At 43.5% G+C, this 26,710-nt stretch overlaps 1 protein-coding gene across 3 annotated transcripts; it reads right to left on the reverse strand.

Moving 5' to 3' along the window:
- Positions 1–35: 35 nt before the first annotated feature.
- EIF2D (eukaryotic translation initiation factor 2D) lies at positions 36–25,391 on the reverse strand. 3 transcript variants are annotated; one of them, XM_045536591.1, is made up of 15 exons: positions 25,124–25,391; positions 24,008–24,198; positions 22,815–22,898; positions 22,204–22,294; positions 19,177–19,284; positions 17,393–17,649; positions 16,792–16,936; positions 15,073–15,118; positions 14,540–14,643; positions 14,269–14,418; positions 13,813–13,902; positions 12,662–12,757; positions 11,518–11,638; positions 1,853–2,027; positions 36–238 (listed from the first exon to the last, which is right to left on the reverse strand). In XM_045536591.1, exons 1-15 carry the CDS (start codon positions 25,177–25,179, stop codon positions 168–170), a joined length of 1,785 nt encoding a protein of 594 aa, XP_045392547.1. In that variant the 5' UTR covers positions 25,180–25,391; the 3' UTR covers positions 36–167. The 3 variants fall into 3 exon arrangements, with proteins under 3 accessions (XP_045392547.1, XP_045392548.1, XP_045392549.1); XM_045536592.1 differs by having other exon boundaries at positions 16,792–16,909; positions 25,124–25,359; XM_045536593.1 differs by lacking the exon at positions 14,269–14,418 and having other exon boundaries at positions 25,124–25,362.
- Positions 25,392–26,710: the final 1,319 nt, after the last annotated feature.

Below are 26,710 nucleotides of genomic sequence, written 5' to 3' on the forward strand. Positions count from 1 at the left end.
TTTAGCTAGGTGGAGGAAACAAGAGGGAAATCATATTTAGATTAGAATAAAAATTTATTTGGGTAAAGAATTATATTTTGTATTTGCAAAAGCTGAAAATGCTCATAAAAATTACCACCCCAGAGCTTGGATTTCCACTGGATCCAGCGCATGAAACAAAGAGTCTGTCACTTCTTCTTGCCAGGTTTGGGGGCCTTTTCTAGGCCTTGGATGTATTTTCGAGGGATCTGATATTCTTCTACAATCCAAAAAGCAGACACTCCTCAGTGGGGTGTGACCTTGCCCCCCTGCTGGCCCTCCATGCTTCCCCTCTGGCTCACCGTGTCACTCCTTGGCCCCAACCCATGGACACAGCTGACCTCCAGCCCCCTCAGCCCCACGGAGGGCTCATTCCTGCTGTCAAGAACTCCCGTCATGTGATCTGCTCTTCCACACCCAGCTCAAACCCAACTTCCCAGGGAAGCCTTCTGGATGGACCATCTGTCCCTGTACCTCAAGGCTGAAGTATTTATTTCAGTAAATTTCACACAGTGATTAGCTACTTTCTAGGTGTACTTCAGGCATTTATAATTTTCTTATGAGAAGGAATGTAGGTGTCTATGTTCAATCGTGTGTTCATCTGTTTTTCTCTATATTTCTTCTCAGCACCTCACATGGGGTTCTTCACATAAAGGAATTCCCAATAAGTTAACTGCTAGGTACTGCCATAGGCCACGATGTGACTTTGCTTATTGAGCATTTACTATGTGCCAGGCCCTGAGGATGAAAAAGGAGAAGTTCCTGCCTCGAGAAGCTCAGTCTAGCAGGGGGTTCAGATATCAGATAAAATTAGCCAAGCTGCAGATACTAACCAGAAATATAAACACAATGGGAAAGTGCTACATTAGCAATTTTTTAAACGCTAATTTAATGAAATAGGACATGCTCTGGGACAGGCTTCCCATGACCCCTGAGCTGGGCCAATGAGCTTTTGCAGCGAGGCAGATTCAGGTTGTGAGAAGGTACATTAGGCGAGAGGACAGCCCGGCAAAAGCGTACAAGTATGGACATAGCGTGGTGTATTTGGGGACACCAAGCACACGGTGATGCCTACGACGGGGGTGCCGAGCTGCCAGAGAGACAGCAGGGAAAATGCGCTCAGGCTGGGAGGGTCTTGTTTATGAGCTTAGGAGTTCATTCTGAAAGCATGGAAGAGGTATACAAAGTTTTTTAGATTCCAGCCATTATGTCCTTTAAAAAAAATTTTGTAATTTTTAAAAAAAGAAGAAAAAAGTTTTTTAGAGGGGAGTGATATGATCACATTTGTTCAAGAAAGTTGATCAGACAGAGATGTGGAAGCTGATTTGAACTAAGGACAAACTGGAAGCTAGGTGACCCAGAGTTAGTGGGAAGAACTTGGGCTCTGGAGTCTAAAAAGATTCCAAGCCCAGCTGCAGCACCCAAGAGTCAGATGATCTTGGGGCAGGGCACTGAACCTCCCTGGAACCTCAGTTTCCTCATCTGCAAAACAGGTAACAGTTCTGCAACATCATTACGATTAAGAGCAATGCCTGCAAAAAGCCCAGCAAAGTGCCTGGCAGAGTTTGGGTGCTCAACAAATGTTTTATAAAAACGGAAGACCAGGAAGAAAACTACTCCAATAGTATAGTGGAGAGAACATTGAATTTGAAAGGGGCCAAAGATCTGGTTCAAACACTGGTTCCACCTTTTGCTGGCTGTGTGTGTGTGTGTGTGTGTGTGTGTGTGTGTGTGTGTGTCTGTGTGTGTGTTATGATAACTAGATCAAGTTGAGTCAGCAGGAAGATCTTTGCCCAGCTAGACCAATGCCACTGTTCTTCAGAGGAATGCTTACCGAGCAATAGCCAGCTGAGGTGGTGGACCTGGTTTCCCTGGATCTGCACCTGCAGGCTGTCCTTGGCCCCAAGGGCAGGAGTGATGGTGGTGCTAGCCTGGCATCGCTGCTGGAGGATGGCAGCCACTGAGCATGGGTCCAGACCATAGGTCTCCAAGTTCCGGACCACGGTCACCTGGAGGGACAGTGGGAAAGAAAACCAATGGTGGTGAATAACCTACACAAAGGAGAATCAAGATGGCGGACGAGAAAAACCACCAGCCACAGTGTCTCTGCAAGAAAGACAGATTTTAGAAGAAAGTGAAAAAAAATAGTCAGGCAGACGAACATAGATCAGACGAGAGTCAGAAGGGAGAGCACCTGAAACTACAGGAGACTCCACACGAAGAAGCTGCGGAGGAGAACTGGAAGGAGAAAGGCCCCCGAGAGGCTTGGAGACCAGCAACAAGGGTAGGTGGAACAGCTACATTTCCCCTCCCTTGCATTTTGGACTGCGGGTGGGCTCCTGAGCGGAGAGACCTGCCCACACCAGCCCAGAGACGGCCCCCACCGGTGAGCTGTGAGCCTCTTGAGGACAGGGCACCAGGCTCCCATCTACCTCGGGGCACCTCCCGGTCCACAGACCCGAGCCGATCGGCAGGCGCCATATCGCTTCTTTCTCCCCTCCCCCTTTCCCTATTGGCCACTGCCGAGAGAGACAATTTAGCCACCACTCGGAGGCATCTGCAGGGAACAGGACTTCTCCTTTTGGGGACCTACAGCAGACTGAGGGGTACTCAGATTGCGAGCTCCCTACCCAACCACCCTCCCAGGTGCTGCTTGCCTGGTGACTCCAGGAGAGCGGGGCAAATCCTGAGGCACAGAGACACCAATCCAGCCTGGGCACCCCGTGGGTGACTTGAGACCAGCGCTCCTCTCCCTAGAAGGGTCAGGGACTGATCTCCAGGGCCCAGGGGACAGGCCTGCAGACCAGATCCCGTACACCCAGGCCTCAATCGCATTGCCCTGGGGCACAGAAGGGTTATTTGTGAACGACCCTACTGAGTGTGTGTGCCTTCAGGGGCAGACCAGCGTGCCTGAGAGGCAACCCTCCTCTCACAGAAAGGCCGTGCGCCCAGCCCAGGCTGCGATCCTGGGCAAGGAACCTCCAGGCCTGTATCACAGCCAGGGGAGATCCACTGGCTTGAGGTCCTGCCTGCTGACAGAGGCCCCGGAGAAACTGCGGAATAGGGGAGGGTGGAAAGGAGCGAGGCCTGCTCTAGACTGTAGGTCTCAGACAGCCCCACCCCACACGCAGACTTTCCTGCTGAGTGGGGCTATTCCAGCCCCTCTCTGGAAGCTTTGCCCAGAGGCAAAGAACAGACCTTTGACCCCTGCTAATGGCATTTGTGGAGTTGAGGGCAGGCTCACCCAACCCAGCTCTGCCCAGCCTCACTCCCTGACCTGCCCCCACTGCCGTGCAGAATAAGGACACACCTGGAAGTACCAGGGCCCGACCCACCAAGTGAGGCACTAGAATGTCTCTCCAGAGGAACAAGAGTTGGTCACAGGACCCAAAAACAACCCTGCAGCCTGCTCCTCCCAGCAAGCGCCACCTACTGACAGGGAGGTCATTCTGCACACCCTTTTACTGTATCTACTGACTCATCATATAGGGTGTGGTCAAATCTCACCACAAACACCACCTAGTGCCTCAGATACTACACAGGGTGTGTCATCATCCAAACGAAAATCTAAAGGCAAGAAGCAGTAGCTGATCCAGATGGGAAGGAATCAGAGAAAGAACTCCGGAAGTATGAAGAATCAAACGGAAAGCACACCCCCGAAGAGAAACACCAGCTCTCTAGCAATGGACATTAACCAAACTCAGAACACCAAAATGACAGAAGAATTTCAAACATGGATCATCAGAAAACTGAACGATATGCAAAAAAAAAATAGATAACCAACACAAAGAAACCACACACAAAAAAATCCAGGACTTGGAAGAAAAATTCACTAAAGAAATTGAAATATTAAAGAAAAATCAAACTGAACTCCTGGAAGTGAAGAATTTATTCAGGGAACTACAAAACACAGTGGAAAGCCTCAAGAGCAGGGTAGATCAAACAAAAGAAAGAATCTCAGAGATCGAAGATAACACCTTCCAATTAAATAAATCAGTCACAGAGATACAGCAAAGAAATAAGAGAAAAGACCAGAGTCTGCAAGAAATGTGGGATAATGTGAAGAAGCCTAACATGAGAGTTATGGGCATTCCTGAGGGTGAAGAAGAAAATACACAAGGGTTGAATAAGCTATTTGAAGAGATAATTGAGGAAAATTTCCCAGGCCTTGCTAAAAATCTACATATACAGGTACAAGAAGCCCAAATGACCCCTGGGAGATTCATTGCAAATAGGAAGACACCACATCATGCAGTCATCAGACTGACCAAAATATCCACTAAAGAGGCGCTTCTTTGAGCTGTAAGGCGAAAGAAATAAGTAACATACAAAGGAAAAGCCCATCCGAACGCCAGATTTCTCAACTGAAACCTTACAAGCAAGAAGAGACAGGGGCCCCATCCTCACTCTTCTGAAACAGAATAATGCCCAGCATAGAATCTTGTACCCAGCAAAGCTAAGTTTTGTATACGAAGGAGAAATTAAGACATTCTCAGATAAACAAAGACTGAGGGAATTCACCAAGACAAGACCAGCCCTCCAAGAAGTACTCAAAACAGAGTTGCACACGGACCAGCACAAGAAACACTCACGAATGTAAAACTACTCAAAAGCTAAAGATCAAAGGCCAGATACCACAATGGCCCAAGAGAGAAAATGTAGCAGTGAAGTTCTACCCAACAGAATGAACACAAATCCACCCCACCTATCAGTTCTCTCAATAAATGTGAATGGCTTGAACTCCCCACTCAAGAGACATAGGCTGGCCCAATGGATAAAAAAATACAAGCCAAGTATCTGCTGTCTCTAGGAAACTCATCTAACTTGCAAAGATGCATCTAGACTGAAAATAAAAGGATGGAAATCGATATTTCAAGCAAATGGAAGCCAAAAGAAGCCTGGCGTGGCAGTTTTAATTTCAGATAACTTAGTTTTTAAATCAACAAAAGTAATGAGAGACAAAGATGGTCACTATATAATGGTGAAGGGTACAGTTCAACAAGAAGACATAACTATACTTAATATGTATGCACCCAACTTAGATGCACCCAGATTCATAAAGCAAACCCTACTTGAACTAAACCAAATGATAAATAATAACACCATAATGGCCGGAGACTTCAACACTCTGCTGACAGCACAGAACAGATCCTCCAAACAGAAAATAAACAAAGAAATAATGGACTTAAACAAAACGCTAGAACAAATGGGCCTGACTGACATTTACAGGACATTCTATCCAAACTCCACTGAATATATGTTCTTCTCACCAGCTCATGGGACATTCTCTAAGATTGACCATATCTTAGGACACAAAGCATGTCTTAAAAAGTTTTAAAAAATAGAAATTATACCAGGCATCTTCTCAGATCACAATGGAATAAAAGTAGAAATCAACCCTAACAGAAATTCTCATTTCTACTCAAAGTCATGGAAGCTAAACAACCTTCTCCTGAATGATCATTTCATAAATGAGGAAATCAAGATGGAAATCAAAAGATTCTTAGAACTAAATGACAAAGGAGACACAAGTTATCAAAATCTGTGGGACACAGCTAAAGCAGTTCTGAGAGGAAAGTTTATTTCCATAAATGCCTATATCAAAAAGACAGAAAAGTTACAAATAAACAACCTAATGAATAGACTCAAAGAGCTGGAGAAAGAAGAACAGACCAATCCCAAACCCAGCAGAAGGAGTGAAATTAATAAGATCAAATCAGAACTAAATGAACTGGACAACAGGAAAACTATATGGGAGATTAATAAAACAAAAAGTTGGTTCTTTGAAAAGATAAACAAAATTGACACGCCTTTGGCTAGACTAAGACCAGAAAAGAAAAATCTCTAATAACCTTCATCATGAACATGAAAGGAGAAGTCACAACCAATGCCACAGAGACACAAGATATCATCTATGAATTCTATAAAAATATGCATACAAATTGGAAAATGTGGAGGAAATGGACAAATTTTTAGAAACACACAACCTCCCTAGGCTCAACCAGGAAGAAATAGAATTCCTGAACAGACCAATATCAAGAACTGAAATCGAAACAGCAATAAAAAACCTCCCCAAAAAGAAAAGCCCAGCACCAGATGGCTTCACACCCAAATTTTACCACACCTACAAAGAAGAACTGGTGCCTATCCTACAAAAGTTATTCCACAACATGGAGAAAGATGGAATCCTCCCCAACACATTTTATGAAGCCAATAACTCTAATACCAAAACCAGGAAAGGTCGCAACAAAAATAGAAAACTACAGACCAATATCCCTCATGAATATAGATGCAAAAATTCTCAATAAAATCCTAGCAAATCGAATCCAGGTGCTTATCAAGAAAATAATCCATCATGACCAAGTGGGCTTCATCCCAGAGATGCAGCGATGGTTCAACATACACAAATCTATAAATGTAATACACCACATAAATAGAAGCAAAAACAAAGACCATATAATCCTCTCAATAGATGCAGTAAAAGCATTTGACAAAATTCAACACCCTTTTATAATAAGAAAGCTTAACAAAATAGGCATAGACAGGGCCTACCTAAAAATGATACCAGCCATATATGACAAACCCACAGCCAACATCATACTGAATGGCGAAAAATTGAAAGCCTTCCCACTTAAGAACTGGAACCAGACAAAGTTGCCCACTGTCCCCACTGCTATTCAACATAGTGCTAGAAGTCCTTGCGAGAGCAATCAGGCAAGAGAGCAGAATCAAGGGTGTCCAAATGGGGACGGAAGAGATCAAACTCTCACTCTTTGCAGATGATATGATATTATATCTAGAAAGCTCCAAGGATTCAACCAAGAGACTCCTGGAACTGATAAATGAATTCAGTAGAGTCTCAGGATACAAAATCAATACACACAAATCAGAGGCATTCATATTGTCAATAACAGTCAAACTGAGAACCAAATCAAAGACTCAATACCCTTCACAATAGCAACAAAGAAAATAAAGTACCTAGGAATACATTTAACTAAGGAGGTAAAAGACCTCTACAGGGAGAACTATGAAACACTGAGGAAGGAAATCACAGAGCACGTAAACAGGTGGAAAACCATACCATGCTCATGGATCGGAAGAATCAACATTGTTAAAATGTCTATACTACCCAAAGTGATCTACCAATTCAATGCAATCCCTATTAAATTACCAACATCATTTTTCACAGATATAGAAAAAATAATTTTATGCTTTGTATGGAACCAGAGAAGACCCCATGTAGCAAAAGCAATTTTAAGCAATACGAACAAAATGGGAGGTATTAGTTTGCCAGACTTCAAACTACACTACAAGGCTGTGGTTATTAAAACAGCTTGGTATTGGCACAAGAACAGGGACACAGACCAGTGGAACAAATTCGAGAATCCAGATACAAAACCATCCTCATATAGCCATCAAATCTTTGACAAAGCAGACAAAAACATACTCTGGGGAAAAGAATCCTTATTCAATAAATGGTGCTGGGAAAACTGGATAGCCACATGTAGAAGACTGAAACAGGACCCATACCTTTCACCTCTCTCAAAAATCACCGTGGATAACAGACCTAAACCTTAGAAGTGATACTATTAGAATTCTAGAAGAAAATGTGGGAAAGACTCTTATAGACATTGACCTAGGCAAAGAATTTATGAAGAAGACCCCAAAGGCAATCACGGAAACAACAAAAATAAATAAATGGGACCTGATTAAATTAAAAAGCTTCTGCACAGCCAAAGAAACTGTCACGAGAGTAAATAGACAACCTACAGAATGCGAAAAAATTTTTGCATGCTACACATCCAATAAAGGACTGATAACTAAAATGTATTTAGAACTCAGGAAAATCAGCAAGAAAAAATCAAACAACCCTATCAAAAAGTGAGCAAAAGACATGAACAGAAATTTTTCAAAAGAAGACAGAAGAATGGCTAACAAACATATGAAAAAATGCTCAACATCTCTAATCATCAGGGAAATACAAATCAAAACCACAATGAGATATCACTTAACTCCAGTGAGAATGGCCTTTGTTAAAAAGTCCCATAACAGGCTGGGCGCAGTGGCTCACGCCTGTAATCCTAGCACTCTGGGAGGCCAAGGCAGGTGGATCTTCCGAGCTCAGGAGTTCGAGACCAGCCTGAGCAAGAGCAAGACCCCATCTCTACTAAAAAATAGAAAGAAATTATCTGGCCATCTAAAATATATATAGAAAAAATTAGCTGGGCATGGTGGTGCATGCCTGTAGTCCCAGCTACTTGGGAGGCTGAGGCAGTAGGATCACTTAAGCCCAGAAGTTTGAGGTTGCTGTGAGCTAGGCTGATGCCATGGCACTCACTCTAGCCCAGGCAACAAAGCGAGACTCTGTCTCAAAAAAAAAAAAAAAAAAAAAAAAAAAAAGTCCATAACAACAAATGTTGGCATGGATGCAGAGAGACAGGAACACTCATACACTGCTGGTGGGACTGCAAACTAGTGCAACCTCTGTGGAAAGCAATATGGGATACCTTAAACAGATACAAGTAGACCTACCATTTGATCCAGCAATCCCATTATTGGGCATCTACCCAAAAGAACAAAAGACATTCTAGAACAAAGACATCTGCACTCGAATGTTTATAGCAGCATAATGCACAATTGCAAAGATGTGGAAACAACCCAAGTGCCCATCAATACATGAGTGGATTAATAAAATGTGGTATATGTATACCATGGAGTGCTACTCAGCTATAAGAAACAATGGTGATATAGCACCTCTTGTATTTTCCTGGAAAGAGTTGGAACCCATTCTGCTAAGTGAAGTATCCCAAGAATGGAAAAATAAGCACCACATGTACTCACCATCAAATTGGTTTCACTGCTCATCACCTAAGAGCACATTTATGAATAACACTGGTCGAGTGTCGGGCAGATATGGGTGGGGGAGGGGAAGGGTGTATACATACATAATGAGTGCGATGCGCACTGTCTAGGGGATGGACACATTTGAAGCTCTGACTCAAGGGGCTGGAAGAGGCAAGGGCAATATACGTAACCTAAACTTTTGTACCCCCACAATATGCTGAAATAAGAATAATAATAAAAAAATAACCTACACATTGGTTAGAACTGAACTTTTGTTGGCAACCAACCAATTCTAAGTAGACATATTAGCAATAGGAAATATACTTTTCATTAAAGCTATTGACCCAGAAGGACAAGATCAAGTCAAATAAACAAAACAATCCCCCTGTTCAAACATAACAAAAGGAATCTAGGCTCACATGAATACAAAGCATTTCCATTAAGTTACTGTAAACAGAGAAATACACTAGAAATGTTTCATTTGCTTTTAAAATTATGGACACAGAACATAAAACTTCATTCCATAAGTGCAGTGAGTATTAAAATATGTATTTATGGCCAGGTGAGGGGAGGAATCTGACAACCTGATAAGTGAAAAAGGAGAAGAGAGAAAAATAAAGAATGGGAAGGCAATAAAACACGAGCAGAAACAATGTAAACAGCCTATGAAGAAAACTACCCTTGTAAAACTGCATGTAGGGAAATCACCATGTCACTGTATACTAATAACTCCGAGGACTTTCTATATTAAAATCTGTAAATCCTCTCCAATTAGACAAAGAAATAAAGATCAAAAACAAGACAAAAAAAAAAAAAAGAAAAGAAAACCAATGGTGGTGGCGACCCAACTTCAGGCTTCTGGAGCCTCACCCTCTGCATTCTCTGATAGGTCACCATCCCTATAACCGTGGAACGTTTTTATCCAGTAAATTATTTTTGTGCTTCTAAGTTGATCCTATCCTATCCTATATATGTGTTATATGTTTAGTGGGATAATCTCTATCCTACATATAACGTATACTTTTTAAAAAGGTTTTGTATAATGGAGAAGTTATAAATACAAGTAGAATAATATAATGAACCTCACGTACCTATCACCAGTTTGAACAATTATCAACTCATGGCCAACCTTGATTCATCTATAGCCCTACCTACCCCCCACTCCTATATTACTTTAAAGCAAATCCTCCTAGACATCAGATCATTTCATCTACAAATATTTCAGTATGCATATCCAAAAGATAAGGCTCTTTTTTAACATTAAAACAAAACCATCATCACACCTAAATTATCAATAATTCCTTAATATCAAGTATCTAGTCAGCAAGACATGCATTTTCCCATTATGTATCAACTTTGCAAAGACTTGGAGATAAAAAAGAAAAACATTAACGCTTTTAAAAAATCGTAATTCTCTCTTTGTTGCTTTAAACAAGCTCTCTCTCATTCATGACTATAGATGGTAAAGTGTGTTACTGTCGGGGTGGGTGGGAATGATTGCTATCAATAAAGTCTACAAAAGTTCCAAATAACGTTAAGCTTGTCAAGGGACTCCAGACCCAGAGAATCTGAGAATCAGTAAGGCTTTAGAGGTCACCTCTGTTCCAACCCACTATCTGATGCACGAACCCACAATTACATCTTCCGTTAGAAAGTGGTCACCTAACCTTGCTTGCAGACCTCCAGAAAATAACGCACTATTTCATGAAACACTAATTTCTTTTTTTTTCTTTTTTTATGCTGAAGAAGTTTACTGCAAAACACCAATTTCAATTTTGGACAATTCTAATTATTATACTATTAATAGAGAATTAGTGTTTAAATAAATATATATAAAAATTGCTTAGTATGGTATCTGGCACATACACATTCAATAAATAGTGGTTTTTGCTAATTATTATTAAATTTATCATTACTGTTTCTCATTTATTGAATGCTGATAGGCCAAGTACTATTCTAAGTGCTTCACCCATATATATTCCTTCATTTCATCCTCAAGGTAGGTATTAGGCTCATTTCTCATACAATGAAATGCAGATAAAAAGAGATTAAGTAGCATGCTGGAGGTCAAGGGGTGAGGCAAAGGCTGCATTTGAACCCAGGTCTAAGTCCAAAGCCCATGCTCATAACCATACACTACTAGAAAATTCCTTATTTTGAACTCAAGTCTGTCTTCTTGGGATTTCCCAAAAATCCTATTTTTACACTACTTTTCCAGAGGACAGCCTTTCACATATTTGAGGACAGATGTAATTGGTTCCCTGCAACTTTGTGTTGTCAGGCTAAACATTCAGTTCTTTTAGCAGTTTTTTACAAGTTATTTTCGTTGAGCAAGGCCCAAGAGTTAAAAGGACGTATAAGAGCTGAAAGCCCACGACATAGTTCCAAGAAAAAAAATAAAAATAAAATCCTGTTTACTTTAGGAACCAGGCTCTAGCAAGTTTCCCAGCACAAAATCCTAGAGGGCAGCGAGTGAGGGGGTCAGCTTTACCCGTTTTGTACAGAGCCCAGCCCAGGCACACAAACATGGGTATTTCACAAACAAACTTTAAGGTGTTTAAGGCCACCTAAAAACCTCCAATCATATTAGGGAGACTAGAGCTTGGCAATGACATTAAATCACCATCCTCAAACACTGTATCTTTTGAAAATTACCTTTTTATTAGAAGCTCTCTGTGCTAGGGTGATGTCAATTGGATAGATTTTCCCTTTCTTCACAATGGGCTCTTGTCCGGGAAAGGTCACTTGATAGGCAGGCTGCAATTTTTCCAAACATCTGAAATGGGAGTTATGAGTTGTACACTGATACAGCCAACAGCAACTATTTCCTCATACTCCACTACCAGCAGGCAGTCGGGTGTAAGTCGATCTTGCAGGGCAGGGGTTTGAAACCTTGGCTGTACATTAGAATCATTCAGATCACCTAAGGAGCTGCACCCCAGGCCAATTAAATCAGTATCCCTGACCAGACATACTTTTTGAGACTCCCCAAAGTGCAGCCAAGGTTGAGACCCATTGATTCTAGAAAGGGAACATCGGTGACTTGAGCCCCTGGAAACTGTCCACCGGCCTGGCTGCCTGAGAACCTGCCCAGTTTACTTTGTGGAGGTTACTACCTGTCTTAAGAATGTACCTTATCCAGCCTGTTGCCTCCAAGTATTGCTTCACATTTCTGACACCTTTTACAGAATACCTTTACCACAAGGAATTTCTACCTTTTATCTAACCAAATTGTCCCTTGCTATTACATACAACAGGATTAACAAACTTTTTCTGTAAAGGGCTAGACAGTAAATATTTTAGGTTTTGTGGGCCATCTGGTCTCTGTTACAACTATTCGATTCTGCCATTACAGCACAAAAGCAGCCCACAGACAGCACATAAATGGATATGGTTGTGTTCCAATAAAACTATTCACAAAAACAGGTGGCAGGCAATGAGCAGTACTTTCTGAATCCTGATTAAACTATTTTCAGTTATCGTTCTGTGGAAAACAAGGAGTATTAAGAATCTTTCCTTTGAAGACTTTTTAAGACAATTCTCCCCAAACTTCCTTTGCTTCTAAATCTTACTGGCGTTCTTATTCTTAATTAATATTACTTTTCTTTCTTCCTCTCAAGTTCTCCCATATTGTGTTGGCTCAAAGTGTTCTAGAGACTCCTCATCAGAATTACTCAAGCCTGTGTTTATGTAGACTGACACGGTATGAATTACAGAAAGAAAGTCAGAGACTAAGAATGGGACATTATTAAAGTGCAAGGTGACAGAAAAGTTGAGAGGGACTGCTAATGCCTGTTACCTGGTCAGGAGACTGTCCCATGGAAGCTTCATGACTGTGTGCTGTTCACTTTTCTCTAAGAGGCAGTCACATAGGATGGGATCCAGCTTTACAAGACTGAAGGGAAAGAAGAGGCAATGAGGAAATTCCAGACCCAAGGGCCAACTCAGGATTCATCTCTTGTATGTCCTTATGGTCATCCAGGATACAATTATGGGACCACAGTCCACCAGGCAATGTATCCTATGGATGGGAGGTACAAGTGTGCTTTCCTAGGAGGAGAAGCAGGTGGTGAAGGGAAAGTGGGATGGGATAAATCTGAAGACCAGAATTATTTGTTTAGCTCTGCTCACTGACCATGTGACTGCAGCTTTCTGGGCTTAGTTTCACAGCAGGCTGGGAGGAGTGATGAGAAGTGGGGATTTTGAAAATGAGGCCATTAAATTAGGATGGTAGGCCCCAACTTTTTGATCATGATGATGTCTTTTTAAAGTAAAAATAATTAATCGAACTCTCTTCATCTGGTAATTTACCACCGGTATCCACTTATTAAGAAAATAATACCATAATGGGTGTAAACGGACAGTTAGATAGAAGGTATCAGTTCTGTTCAATAGCAGAGTAGGGTGACTACAGTTAACAACAATGTAGTGTATATTTCAAAATAGCTAAAAGAGAGGACTCGAAATGTTCCCAACACACAGAAATGACAAATACTAGAGGTGATGGATACCCAAAATACCCTAACTTGATCATTACACATTTTATACGTGTAACAAAATATCACATGTACCCCATAAATATATACAAATATTATGTATCATTTAAAAAAAAGAAAATAATACCAAAAAGCCATGATGACTTCAGTAAACTTTTTTCTAAAGTTTGCATTTTTTCCCCACAATAGTCCCTTGAAGATCGTTTACCCGGGTGAACGTAAGTGAGATAATTACTCAGTCTACGTCAGTGTTGACAGCATAGATAGATCTGAACACCCCAGACACTAACTCTGGGTGTCCACAGCCCATGGTTTGGAAACCAACAGTCTCGATTACCTCTGAGACGCCATGATTTTCTACACCCGGTTCCAGACATTCTCCCCAAATGTGTCCACGTCTGCTAAAGATGAATACCCACTAAGACAGAGCTAGTTCTGCTTCTCATCCACTCACTTTTTGTTGTCTGCATCCACCAGGTCATTCTTCTTGGCGTAGTCAATGATGATGGTTCGGACCTCACTGCCCTCCAGCAGGCTCCCCTTCCTAGGTGAGGAGGGACCGGGGGGGTTAGTTCACACTGTGTCAGCAGACAAACTGCAAATCCTCAGCCTTGCTCCGGGATGAGCAGGAAGCTCTCCTCAGCTTTTGCCTCTATTTTCTTCCCTTTTCCTGACCGAGGTGAGCATGACTGTGTGAAGAATAATCACAGGTAGAAAAGGGAGAGACCTACTCTCTCGATCACTTGGTCCAGAGAAACTTCCAGGGGAAAGAGGTTTGAAGCTGGATTTGGGAGAAAGGGAGAAAGTGGCAGAGCAGGTTTTGCCAGTCACAGAAGACACTACTTAGGTTGAGAGAACTGCAGGCCAGAACACCAAGCAGGCAGAGAAGGGCTGCTCTCCAAAAACTCACTTGTGGCCAGACTCCTGGAAGAGCAGGGTCATGCTGGCTGGGACACAGTAGAGGGATTTTATATCTGGAGGGTGATAGGGCTGTTCCCTGCTACCCTCCTGGATAGTCTGGGAGGTCGGGGAGGGCTCGGGCATGACGAAAGATGTGATCCTAAAACCCAGCAGAAGGAAAGAAAAGAACACATTTTATACTAGTGTCTTGCAATCCCCAGTCCGTGGCCCAGGTGCCCTGGGGTCAGCTGGACTGTAGTGACCAGGCCCGCTGCACTCACCTCGGGTGTTTCCAGTCCACAGCCACAATGCTCTCCACCCCTTTGCTCAGCTCCTTCACCTGTATAATCTGCTCCTGCTGCATTTGCTGCAGGAACTTAGAGAGCTAAGGGAGAGAGGGCCAGTGGTAGGGGACTTCATTGATTCCACACACATACTGCGCACCTAGGATATGCCAGCCCAAGCCAGGCAGGAACTGTGCAGGGATATGGGACAGTCCCTGCCCTCATCAAACTAGGAACTGCAAAGGCCCCCACCCTGAGGGTCAGGTAGCAAGAAGCTGCTAGAGACTAATTGGTGAAGACTCTCAGAACTCTAATCAGACATAAAGGGGTCAGAGGGGAAAGGGAAGTGGGTGCCACCAACAGCTGCGACTCAGGGAGAGTTTCTTTTTTCCCCCTTATACCTGGAATCGAAACACTTAATTCTTTAGTTTGAGCCCTCTAGACAGGGCTTCCCCAGTGTCCCTCTGGCTCACGTCACATGTGCCCCTACACAACTCTGTGTGTGGGATGCAGAGAAGGTGTCTGCTTACCTTTTTGTAGCTTGACTTCTTTATGTCCAGTTGTCGTCCTTCAGGGCTGATGGCAGATGGAAAAGGCAAGTTAAGCTAACGAGCAGTTGTGGGGGACCTGCCTGACACTGAGAGGAGGGCCTCTTTCCTCAGCCTGACTCTCCCACGTTCAAAGAGAGGCTGCTGTTCCAGAACTCTCTGCCAGGTGGTGGGAAGAGAGAGGGAAGCAGACTATGGGCCTAAGTCGGTGCTGTCTGATAGAACTTTCCATGAAGATGAAATGTTTTCTATCTATTCTGTCTAATGTGGTAGCCACTAACCACATGTGGCTATTAAGCACCTGAAATGAGACTAATGTGACCAAGGAACTGAATTTTAAATTTTATGTGACTTTAATTAATTTAAATTTAAAATAGCCACATGTGGCCAGTGGCTACTGTACTGGATATAGCTTTAGATTCCTCTCAGACCAGACAATGTTCAGTGGCCTCAAAAGTTCCACCTCAAGGTGAACCTTTCTAACGCCAAGTTGACACTATAGACAGCCAGGCCTAGAGTAGGGTGTAGCAGATAAAATCCTAGGGACAAATTCAGCCACACTCATCACTTATCCACTGTCTATGTGGTCACATTAGTGCCACGACAGCAGAGTTGAATAGTTGCAACAGAGATGATATGGCTTGCAAAACTGAGAATATTTACTACCGGGCCTTTACAGAAAAAGTTTGCTGACCCCTGCCCTAGAGCAATCAGTTTTGAGAGGCAGATTCCTGACAAAAACTGTAAATCTTTTCCTCTCCCCAGAACTCACATCTTCTCTCAAACTGTGACATGCAAGAGCCACGGGATTCTTAGGGACCCCCTCTACACCTGCCCCGGTTTAAAAACCTCTACCCTAGAAAATATTCCAGGACCCCTTTGCCTACTTGCTACCCAGCCGGGTCAGGACAAATTACCAAGTATCCCACCACACTTGTCATAGAGTGCCTTAAAGAAGGCCGTGTGTAAATGGGAAGAGATTACATTAGAAACTACTGTTTTAAAAGTTAGAGCAAGATTCTCAAAAAGAAAGGTGTTCAATCTCAAGGTAAAAATCAATAAGCAAACCTCCTGACATGACAGTATTTATCAAGTGCTTGTCATATGTCAGGCCATTTAATCTTTACAGCAACCCTGTGATTACTGGCCATCAGGGCTCACAGAAGCCCAGTAAGGAGTTGAAATCTGTCTTGCTCGGACACCCCGGGGAGCCACAAGTATAGCCCAGATGGGTCTATCTATCTTCAAAGTTCAGATTCCATCCACATGTAACACCACCTCCCTGGTGCCTCGTGTTCTCAATGGGCTGGGGGCTCACACCAATTCTTCCTCCTGATAAAACCTAATCTGGCCCACCTACTTTTCAGAAGTGCGAGGAGGTTGAACATTCCCAAAGAAGCCTCCTGACAAAGAGGCTGCCCCTGGGACACCTCCTGTATTTATCAGAGACAGCCTAGAGCCACCACAGCCAGAGGCAGTGTTCAGAGAATCTCGACACTTTTAACCTTCCATTTCCTCAACATCCTTCCACTAGCTAAAATTTAAGTGTTTAAAATGCAGGACCTAATTAATTTGCCAGATCAACCTCCCACTCCTCTCTTTCCACAGCATGTCCCTCAACCAGCCTCCTATCGGCCCTGTCCTATCCTACTGCCAAGACGCAGGAGTGAGACCCAATCCCTGGCCTTTCGCCTTCCATACCAGCAGGAGAACATGTGGCTGCCAAGGAAAGTGCTGGTGAGTAAAGGGAGGTCAGCTTTTTTGACTCGGCACTTCAAAGCATGCAAGAAACATCGCTGTAATAATTCATCCATTTGCTCTGCAAGGAAAAGACAAGAACCACATCCTTCCTGAGGGTTACAGAATGCCTGGTGCAGTACAAGAAAACGACCTCCCCAGCTCTATCCCCACCTTAGCCCCTGGGCCCTGAAAAGGAGCCCATTCCCAGGCACCAAAGCTCCCACACTCTTTTGAGCACTGAGCCTTTAAAGAGAGTTGACCCCAGAGAAGGAGTCAAGCCACTAAGTCCCACCAAGCCAGGGGCATTCACCCAGACAAGTCAGAGCCAGAAGAAACCCTAGAGGGCTCTGTAGCTGGGAACAGTCCAAATGCTGGGGCAGACTGGCACCCGGGGAAAGGACTCGAAGGCGTCAAAGGGCTGCTGCACCACCCTCACAGAAATAAGGACTTTTCCCTCCTGTCCTGGAGCTTTAGTGCCATTCTAATCGGAAGTGGGGCAGAACACATTCGGCTCCTAAATTGCGAGGAGGGGAGATGGGCCCTTCTACTCCCAGAGTTCTACCTTGAAGGGTTTTGCTGTCTGTGGAGTCTTGGTTCAGGCCCCCAATGCTGGTGTCTTCTGAGGCTTCGGCGAGTGACTTCTCCCCACTGGCCTGGTGAAGCTCCCCATTCTCCTCCTCCTCTCCCTCCAGGGTCAGGCGCCCCATGTCTCCCTGCAGGGCGGGGTTCACCTGGACAGACCCCTTCTCTTCATTGAGATCTGCGGGATCTAGGGCCAGTGGAGCAATGGAAGGAGGAGAGGACTTGTCTCCGGATCGCCTGGAAAAATCTCATGTTAGAAACACCAAGCAGCAGCCACGACACTCTCCAACCCTGGTCAAGGAAGAGTCAGCAGGGAGTTCAGAGACAGGTAGGAATGTCCAGGAAAGAGCAGAGAGCCTGTGCTCTTGCCTCAATCCTATTTTCAGTTCTGGGCCTAGAAAATTCCATGCCTCAGTTTCCTCATTTCTGAAATGGGGACAGTAAGTCTTGCCTTCTCCTTAAAAAAATAATCATAGGCATTCCAAGACAGAGGAAGATTAAAGAAAAAGCAGCTTAAGGTAAGCCCCCTAAAGTGTTCCCTTTATATGAGTTAATGATAAAACCGTTTTGAATTAAACAACATTAGGATCACAAATGCATCCGTAGTGCCAGTTTGGTGAAAGACAAACCCAGGGCTCCTGTGCCGGTAACAAAACACAAGTACCTGGACTGCTCAAGGACTGCAAGTCAGTAGCTTTGTGTTAACTACAATGCAGTCCAACTTGCAGAGTACAGATTACCATGGTTTTACATCACTAGGCCTTAGGAAGACAGGAAAAAAAGCAGTGCCACATAGCAGAGCATGCAAAGAGGTAAAAAGCTTTATCTTAGCCAGAAACATGTAGATCAAACTACGTTTTAACTGATAGCTGTAGCAAGGCTTGTTAGTATTTTTAACAGTAAGGCCAAAGTGTATGGTGAGGTTATTCTGATCAGGTAAATACCATAAACATTTTTAAGGGGTGGGGCAGCTGCTGACAAAACAACTTAGACAACACGACCACGATTGCTGTTGCCTGGACTGACAAACAACAAGGTGCCAGAGGAACATCAGCCATCAGCCCTCAAATATCTGCTAAAAAAATAGGCTGATGAGGTAGTGCCTGCACAATACTTGTAAAATGAATAACTCCAAGACTGGGCTAGAAAATATAAGGATGGCTCAGATAGAGGTCACAACACTTGGCTAAAAGACCGGGTACTTGGCTTTTGAGGAAAGTACTGTTAATTGTTTTGGTAAAATGATAAGAAAATAACTGGAAATGAACTGGTATCTGGCTCAAGAAAGCAACTGTTATGGTTAGAAAGCGTTACTTCCATAATGAGGAGGAGTCTGAAATGTGAAATTTGAATAACATAAAAGTAATTGGTTATCACTCTGGTGCCTGAGGATGTAACTGCTTTGATTTGGATTCAGAAGTCCTCATCACGGGGCCAGACGATGCCTAAAGTGTGCATGGTGGATAAGGCCAGACTGACCAGAGCTATAAAAAATTGAGTATCACCGTACTCGGGGGCAGAGTAGACAATCCCTAAGGCCTTCTTTCAGGTCTAGGATTCTATAAATCACCCCCAAAATAATCAAAGTTCTGTCTAATTTCTTGTCCAAACAGGAAAAAAAATTCTTTTCTCCATATTTGGCAAGGAAATGAAAGTCTGGGGTCAGCAACTTGCCTAAGGATGTGGCTGGGACCAATATTCTCATTTCTGAATCTCAGGACCCGTGTCCTCTCCACCCATCAACAGAAGAAACACTGTACCCACCACAGATGGTCCTGGTAAGTGTGGAGCACAGAGAAGCCCCTTCCCTTCAGGCCTGAAGTCAGCATCTCAGCTGTGGACATGGCAGCAACTCCGATTGCTACGGGGGCTCTAAGAAGGAAGCCAGAGAGCAGGGTCAGGGAAGGTCCACCAGAAGAGCACAGGTGAGGGCCATCTTTCCACATGCATGGTAAAAGCACCACAGTTACCAACGTGAACATCCTCTTGTATCATAAAACTAAACTCAGTCCAGTCTCAGTTTTCTTCAGATTACCTGTAAGTATTACTTTCAAAAATCCTTTAACCAAATATTACTCTTCTATATAAGTAACTCCTCTGCTGAGGTTATCACTACCTTTTTTTAATTCCTAGTATGAATTAAACCCAGGCAGGACTTGGAAGGATATTTATAGTTCCCCTTAATTTCAAAAATATAAATTATCTCCTCTACCTTAAAGAAGTCATAGCCATCCTATAAGGAAGTTCAGAGCCATAAATGAGGTTGAGGGATGCCGTAGGGAAGAGAGAAGAGACGAATAGTAGAGACAGCCAGAGAGGTTCCTTCTGAGTTGGCTTCCTTATGACAGGGCTTCTCTGTGTAACTACATATCTAAGAGCTGAGTACTTCCAGGATATCAAAAACAATCATTTATAGTAACTACAAAAACTCCCAAAGCCCAAATGAGAAATCTCTGTCATCCCAGTGTTACTCAAGCATTGACCACATACTGCCTGTGGGATAGGTGACCAGCTGGGTAACAGTGGGGGAACACAGGACTGGCGAGGTAGCCCGGGGAGAAGATTCAAAGGCAGAGTTCCCAAGTGTAGTAAAAAAAAAAAAAATTTTTTTCCCCCCCACTAAACCTGGTAGCTCCATTTACTGTACCTATAGGTCAGTTCCTGTCATAGCAGCTTTCAATCTGGCTTCTTTCCCATTTTTTAAAAGAGGGTTTTTTTCTTTTCACCCCTAAAAAGGCCAATGGCTTGAGAACTGCACTCCTGAACATGACTTGTATTTTTAACAACCTCCTGCCCCACAAACCATCCCCACCTGTGCTCTAAAGGCTAAATTGAATAAGCTGAATATCCACTTATGTAGTTTCTTCCCATCTTGGGTAGAATACTGGGGGGAAATAATGATGCCACCATTCTTTTCAACTGTAACTTCTGTTATAGGGAAACAAGAAAAGATTCTATGTGCTTGGTTCCAAAAGGTTCAAGGAAAAGAGAAGAATATGAGTAGCAAAAATAAGATCTTTAAACACTGACCCCTCTTATGCCTATAGTCTCTCTCTCCTTCTCTCTCAAACAAGCAAAGATTAGAATAATGAGATGTCATTTTTCATTCACCAGGATGACACAAATGAAAATGATCCATCGTATCCGGTGTTGGTGAGGGTGTAGGGAAATAGGCTCCACATACGCTATAGGTAGGAGTGAAAACTGACACAGCTTTTTTGTAGAAAAACAGAATATACACATGATTTTCAACCCACCAGTTCTTCATTCTAGGTAGCCCTAGAGGCATTAATAAGATATTGTTTGCAATAGAGACAAATTGGAGGCAACCTCAATCAGGTGAGGACTTCTTCCATTACTACGCAGCAAATAAAAAGACTCAGCAGATCTGTGTGTGCAAACATGAAAAATGCCCACACTACATTAAGTGAAAAAATACATATACACTATACTTTTCTTTGTATTTTTAAACACACATACCCAAACCATATATTTTTATATACATATCTATATATACATCCAAGATGGGCAGTGGGAATACATATCAAAATGATAATGGGTACTTCTAGGAGAAAAGGATTGTGGGGTGAGGGGGCTTTTGACTTTTTAAAGCTGTTCATACAATTACTTCCTATTTTAAAAAAGAAGTAGTGGGTCCATCAGCATTGGAGGTGGAGAAAAAACAAATAAAAAAGAAATAAAAAGTTATTTATTTTTTTATTAAAAAAAATAAAAAAAAGAAAAAACAAAACAAAAAAATTAAAAAAAAGAAGCAGTGGGGTGATGGTTGAACAACTCTATAAGTACTTAAAGTAACTGAAATACACATTTTAAAAGGTGAATTTTATGGTATATAAACTATATCTCAATAAACCTATTTAAAAATAATTAAAAAGATGAGGCTGCTGACGTAGACGACGGGGGACAGTATGAAGGCGATGAATGACAAGGAAAGACCAAATAAGTGTCACAGACAGAAGGAGACTAAGAAGACATGGCAACTAAATGCAATGTGGTATCCTAGACTGGATCCTTGAATGAAAAAAAACATTAGTGGAAAATTGGGGAAATACAAATAAAGTCTGTAGTTTAGTTAACAGTATTGTGCCAATGTTAATTCTTTAGTTGTTATAACCATATTGTGATTATGCGAGATGTTACCATTTGAGGAAGCTGGGGTAAAGAGTAAATCAGAACTCTACTATCTTTGCAACTCTTCTCTAAATCTAAAATTATTTAAAAAAAAAATTAAAAGAAAAAAAGCAGCAGTAGCCATAGCAAGTACATTCAGCCCAGATGTGTGGACCCTCCCAGCAGGCTCAGGCTCACTGCAATTCCCCCAATGGCCCACTTTCTGCTTCTTTCAAAAGAACCTTTTTTTTTTTTTTGAGACAGGGTCTTACTCTGTCACCAAGGCTAGAGTGCAGTGGCACAATCATGGCTCACTATAGCCTGCAACTCCTAGACTCAAGGGATCCTCCTGCCTCAACCTCCTGAGTAGCTGAGAACACAGGCACATGCCACCATGCCAGCTAATTTTTTTAATTTTTTGTAGAGATAGGGTCTCACTATGTTGCCCAGGCTGGTCTCAAACTCCTGGCCTCTAACAATCCTCCCGCCTTAGCCTCCCAAAGTGCTGGGATTACAGGTATGAACCAACACACCAAGCCAGAAGAACCTATTTTTTCTTTCAATCTTCTGTCCATATGCTTTGGAAGTTGTCATTCCCCTTCAACCCTCTTTTACCTAAGTTTCTCCCCACTGAAAAGGCACAGCTGCCTGGCACAGTACCTGTTCCCCACCAAGGCAATGGCACAGAGGTCCCCTTTCTGTACCTGCGGCAGACCAGCAGGGGGCACAACTAGTCCTGGCAGCATCAAATCTGCAGCAAACAAAACAAAAGCATCACAACCTACATTCTGCCTCCATCAAATCCCATGTTTTACTTCATCATTTATTCACTCATCTGACAAGGAAACATGTATTTTATTCACAAGAAAATTGAAAAATGGCAACTTGAGTATAAGACCTTCTCCCTTTGCCGGGGGTGGGGGGGGGGGCCGGGGGTGGAGGGAGGGGGTCTAGACAAACAGAAGCACCAGACTGAGTGTCCTATACCACAATCTATCTCGTCCTGATTTCCTAAATTCAGCTCATTGACTTATAGTATAGGGCAGTTCACAAGGCACTTTCATATCACTTATCTTATTTAGGCCCCACAACAGGGTCACAGAGGCTCAGAGAGCTCATGGAGCCAGCCCAGTGAGAGCTGTAACTCACACAGTGGAAAAAATTCCATTTGTCAACCATATGAACACAGGAAATGTGTAAATGTATTAAGTCAGTAGGCCCGTACTAAGAAGATTTCAGCCAATAGCCATAACATAGGAAAATCCTCTTACCTGCTCCCCCCACCAGTTTTTCCAGTACCAGAGGCCATGTTGTGAAGGTTGGTAGAAGATCAGGATAGGACCACAGCGTGTACACTGTATAAAAAAGAGGCCCAGAAAACACTTACTACCAAAAAGTCAATCTCCTGGGGAATTGAAAAAGCTTCAAATTACAGTCACTTTAATTAGAATACAGAAAAGAAACTCAACTCGAAGCTAGAGAGAAGGTTGTGAGCAGATGCCCAAAGAGGTTTCATTCTTGAGGAAGGCAAAGACCTAAGAAACCAAGTGTCACTTGAGACTTGGAGGCACCTAGATCACAGTAGCAGAAAACGGCCACAGTGGATAAAAGTAGGGGCACAGAACCTATGAGGCTTCCAATTATGGATTCAGAAGCAAGTAACCTAAGAACAGCAAGCCAGCCTGTAAGAAATTTTGAAACTTTCCCGTGTTTATCATTAATCCCTCTGTTTCACAGTGATTAGCAATAAAACACTTAGCTCAAAAAAGGTCTGTGTTTGTCTTCAGGTGTAGCAGGCAAGGGGGAGTAGGGGCAGGAGTGGCCTAAGAAGACAGCGTTGCACTGTTGCAGCCAACCCTGGAGGACAAAAAGCCCCAAGTGACAAAGTAGGTGTCAACAGCTGTGGAAATGAGAAAAGGAGACTGAATCCCTGAGATTTATGACAAAGAGAAAGCAAAGAATCCTAGAGAGCCAGTCAGAGCCTAAACGAATCCCTGTGACACACCTGTGGGACATCTGATTGAAGCACATCACTAAGACAGCTGGGTACGTAGCTTAATTAAACCAGCTTCTTTTCTATCACAGTATCTCTCTTCAGTATCTTAGGAAAACCCTGCTACAAATCATTTTCAGAAACATTTTTTACATGCTCCGAAATTCCATCCTTTTCAAGATTTCTGCTCTATCCCTAGTTAGCCCACTTTAAACTCCTCAGCCATTGTTCCTTCATCTCAGAACTTCCCTTTGCAGCTACCCTCTCTTTCTGTGTTAGCCCTTTTTTTCTCTCTCCTGTAGCCATTTCTGGTTTTGAAAGACCCAAATCCAGGAACAGCAGGTCTACAAAGATCCTTAGGGATGGTAGCAAGAGATTTTGTGCTTGTTTGGAGGAAAGTTAATGGAAGAAAAAGAGAAAAGCAGATGTTAAGCAAGGTTTATAATGGCCATCCCCATCCTGTTGCCATACCTGTCGGATACAGATTTTTCTCCAGTTCAAATAGGATGGGGTTACCACCACTCACGTACACCGTCACTGCCTCCCCTCTGTGAGCATACAACTTCACAATGTTGAGTTCCTCCTTTCCAGGTACTAACTCAGAGACCTGATCAGTTCCAAGGGTGGGGAAAGCAGCTGCCACATCAGCCCGAAGCTTTCTCCTGCAGAAAGCACACCAGCACCATGAACGCTGCCTGGATGGACTTCAGTAAATTTCAAGAACTCAGAAGGACTCACTATAAAATCGTGAGGGCCAAGGAAAAACTGTCTGGTTTATGATGCCCTATTCTCACGCACTCTTCCAGAACATCTTATTCTCTTTCTCACCCAGTGTCTTACCTATTTTCACAAGATCCTGAGACGTGTCTTTCCATTTTGTGAATGGGAAAACCGAAGCTCAGAGAGCAACCCAAGTTTTCCTGCCATAGAAAACTCAGCCCTGCCTTCCTGACTTCATACCTCGCCCTCAGACCCACTCCTTTCTCATATATGCTTGGCAATTCTGTCAGCTTATGATTAAATAGCTATACCATAACACCAACAATGACAATTATAGAACACTGGTTCCAAAATTCCCAAGGTGGTATCTGCACAGATACGGTTCTCCTTACCACAAATGCCTTATTCCCTTCCACCTAAGCTTCCAGCTATCTCTCTTGCCAGAATTATTCTCTAGAAATTTTTTCTTGTGTACGTTTAATTCTGGGTACCCCGTCTGATCTCTCCCAAGGGGCTCTAAGCTCTTTGCAGGGCAGGGACACTGTATTCCTTCTTTTTTTTTTTTTTTTTTTTGCAGCCTCCACAACACCTCAGTCTACAGTCAGGAAACGCTGACTGAATTACGTTTTCTTTTAAACTCACTAGAATATCCAAAAGACAGCCTGGGAGATAAATCAGGCCCCCTATCCGTCCTCACCCTTAAAATGTGTCTGCCTCCCCCCTTCACCCTTAAGTTCCTTCTCTGGCTGTACCCCTTGGCCTCCGCCCCAGGTTGGCTGCTCAAGCCCAGCTGAGACTGGATTCCAGCCTGGCCCGAGAGACGTCTGGGTGTCCTGGCAGGCAGAGTAGGCCCCTTCCCTCCCTCACCTGTCCGACCCCTTGATGGCCGTGTTGGACTTGACCCGAAAGACCTTGGCAAACATGTCTGCCGGGGTGGCCCGGGGAAGGCAAGGGAAGCACAGAAGCCAGGGGATGTCAGGAAAGCCAGAGTGCAGCAGCTGCCCGGCCCGCAGCCCTGGAGGCAGCCATGCTGGGGCCCGCCGGAGAAAACGGCCCGACTGGAAACTCGGGCCGCTCAGCTTCGTGACTGTTGCGGCTGCGGAGGCCGCGGCCGCCCCTAGCGGCGACGACTGGAACTGAAGCAGGGCGGAGCGGGGCGCCTGGGGAACTTATCCGCCCTCGCCCGTTGGCCCCGCCCTCGCACGGCTCTGCGCCTGCGCGAGCTGCTCGGCGTACGCGACTATAGCGACCCGACTGCGCCTGCGCGAGCGCGGGGATTTCCTTCTTTTCCGTCGGCTTTAGGTACTGCATAGACCAGCACCGCCGGCTCCCACCTGTTCGGTTTGGTCCAATCCCGCAAAATTAATGGAACTCAAGTTTTACTATACTTGCAGTTCTCTTGAATGCTTTTCTTAAAGGCTTTATAAATTAAGATCTTTACATTGTACTGGTGTTACGGACCAGAGCGAGAAAGTCAACCACGAAAGACTGATTGAAATTTACTGAGTCTTAATTAGCTGACCAGCGGCACGCTCTCAGTCAGGGAATCCCACCGAGCTCGGAGTGCGGTCCTAAGCACGGGTTTTGTGACAACTTATATACCCTTCACCGTTGCACCATATGGAACATTAAACATATACACCTTGGGACATCTTAGGCAACAGTTTTCAGCTTTAAGTTTATGAGATCATCTAAAGACCCTCTGGTCTTGTCTGATTAACTATTTTAAACAATCGAGTAAAAAGCAAGCAGGTTTACAGAAGCAGATAGCATCAGTTAGAACAAAGTACAATTTCCTACAATCTAAATAAGCATTGTAAAATTTAACTTCATATAGCTGGGCAGTATTTGCTAAATCGACTCCCCCTTCCCTTGGACCTAGGACCTGCCTTAGGTCACTTTGATTATTCACCCATTGTACTATGCTAGCAGATAATCATCAACACAATCAATAATCACTAGACCTTTCTTTTCTGTGCATCTGGGGTGGACTCTGGCCTCCGCCTAACTACAGAGACCAGTACGTCTGCTTATCACTGTAAGCTAGGGGCATCAGCTAGAATTTTGTCTAAGATTTTTTTCCTCCCTGATTTTTAATTTAGATAATTCAGTAACAAGGAATCCCCTGTTGTCCCAAGATTTGCTCCAAACGGTCACCCAGGCAGGAAAGAGAAATTAGTTTTCCCTGTGAGGAGCCCAGAAGGGGACAGCACCCACAGACCTCTGTGCCCTTGAGCCCATGTTTGGCCACACTTGGGGTATATGATACCCCTGGAGTCTGTTGCAGCACAGCTGCTGAAGAAGCCTCTGTCTAGGGAGCTAAGGAAGGTTATTCAGGGGATACTAGAAATTTCAAGCTGGGGAAACTATTGTACACCAGATGTCCTGGATAAGAAGACATCAATTGTAAGCCTAAAAATTAATTACTGGTTGACAAGTAGGAGCCCAGGATTC

Source organism: Lemur catta, chromosome 23 (genome assembly GCF_020740605.2).
Source record: "Lemur catta isolate mLemCat1 chromosome 23, mLemCat1.pri, whole genome shotgun sequence".
In the NCBI taxonomy this organism is placed as follows: domain Eukaryota; kingdom Metazoa; phylum Chordata; class Mammalia; order Primates; family Lemuridae; genus Lemur; species Lemur catta.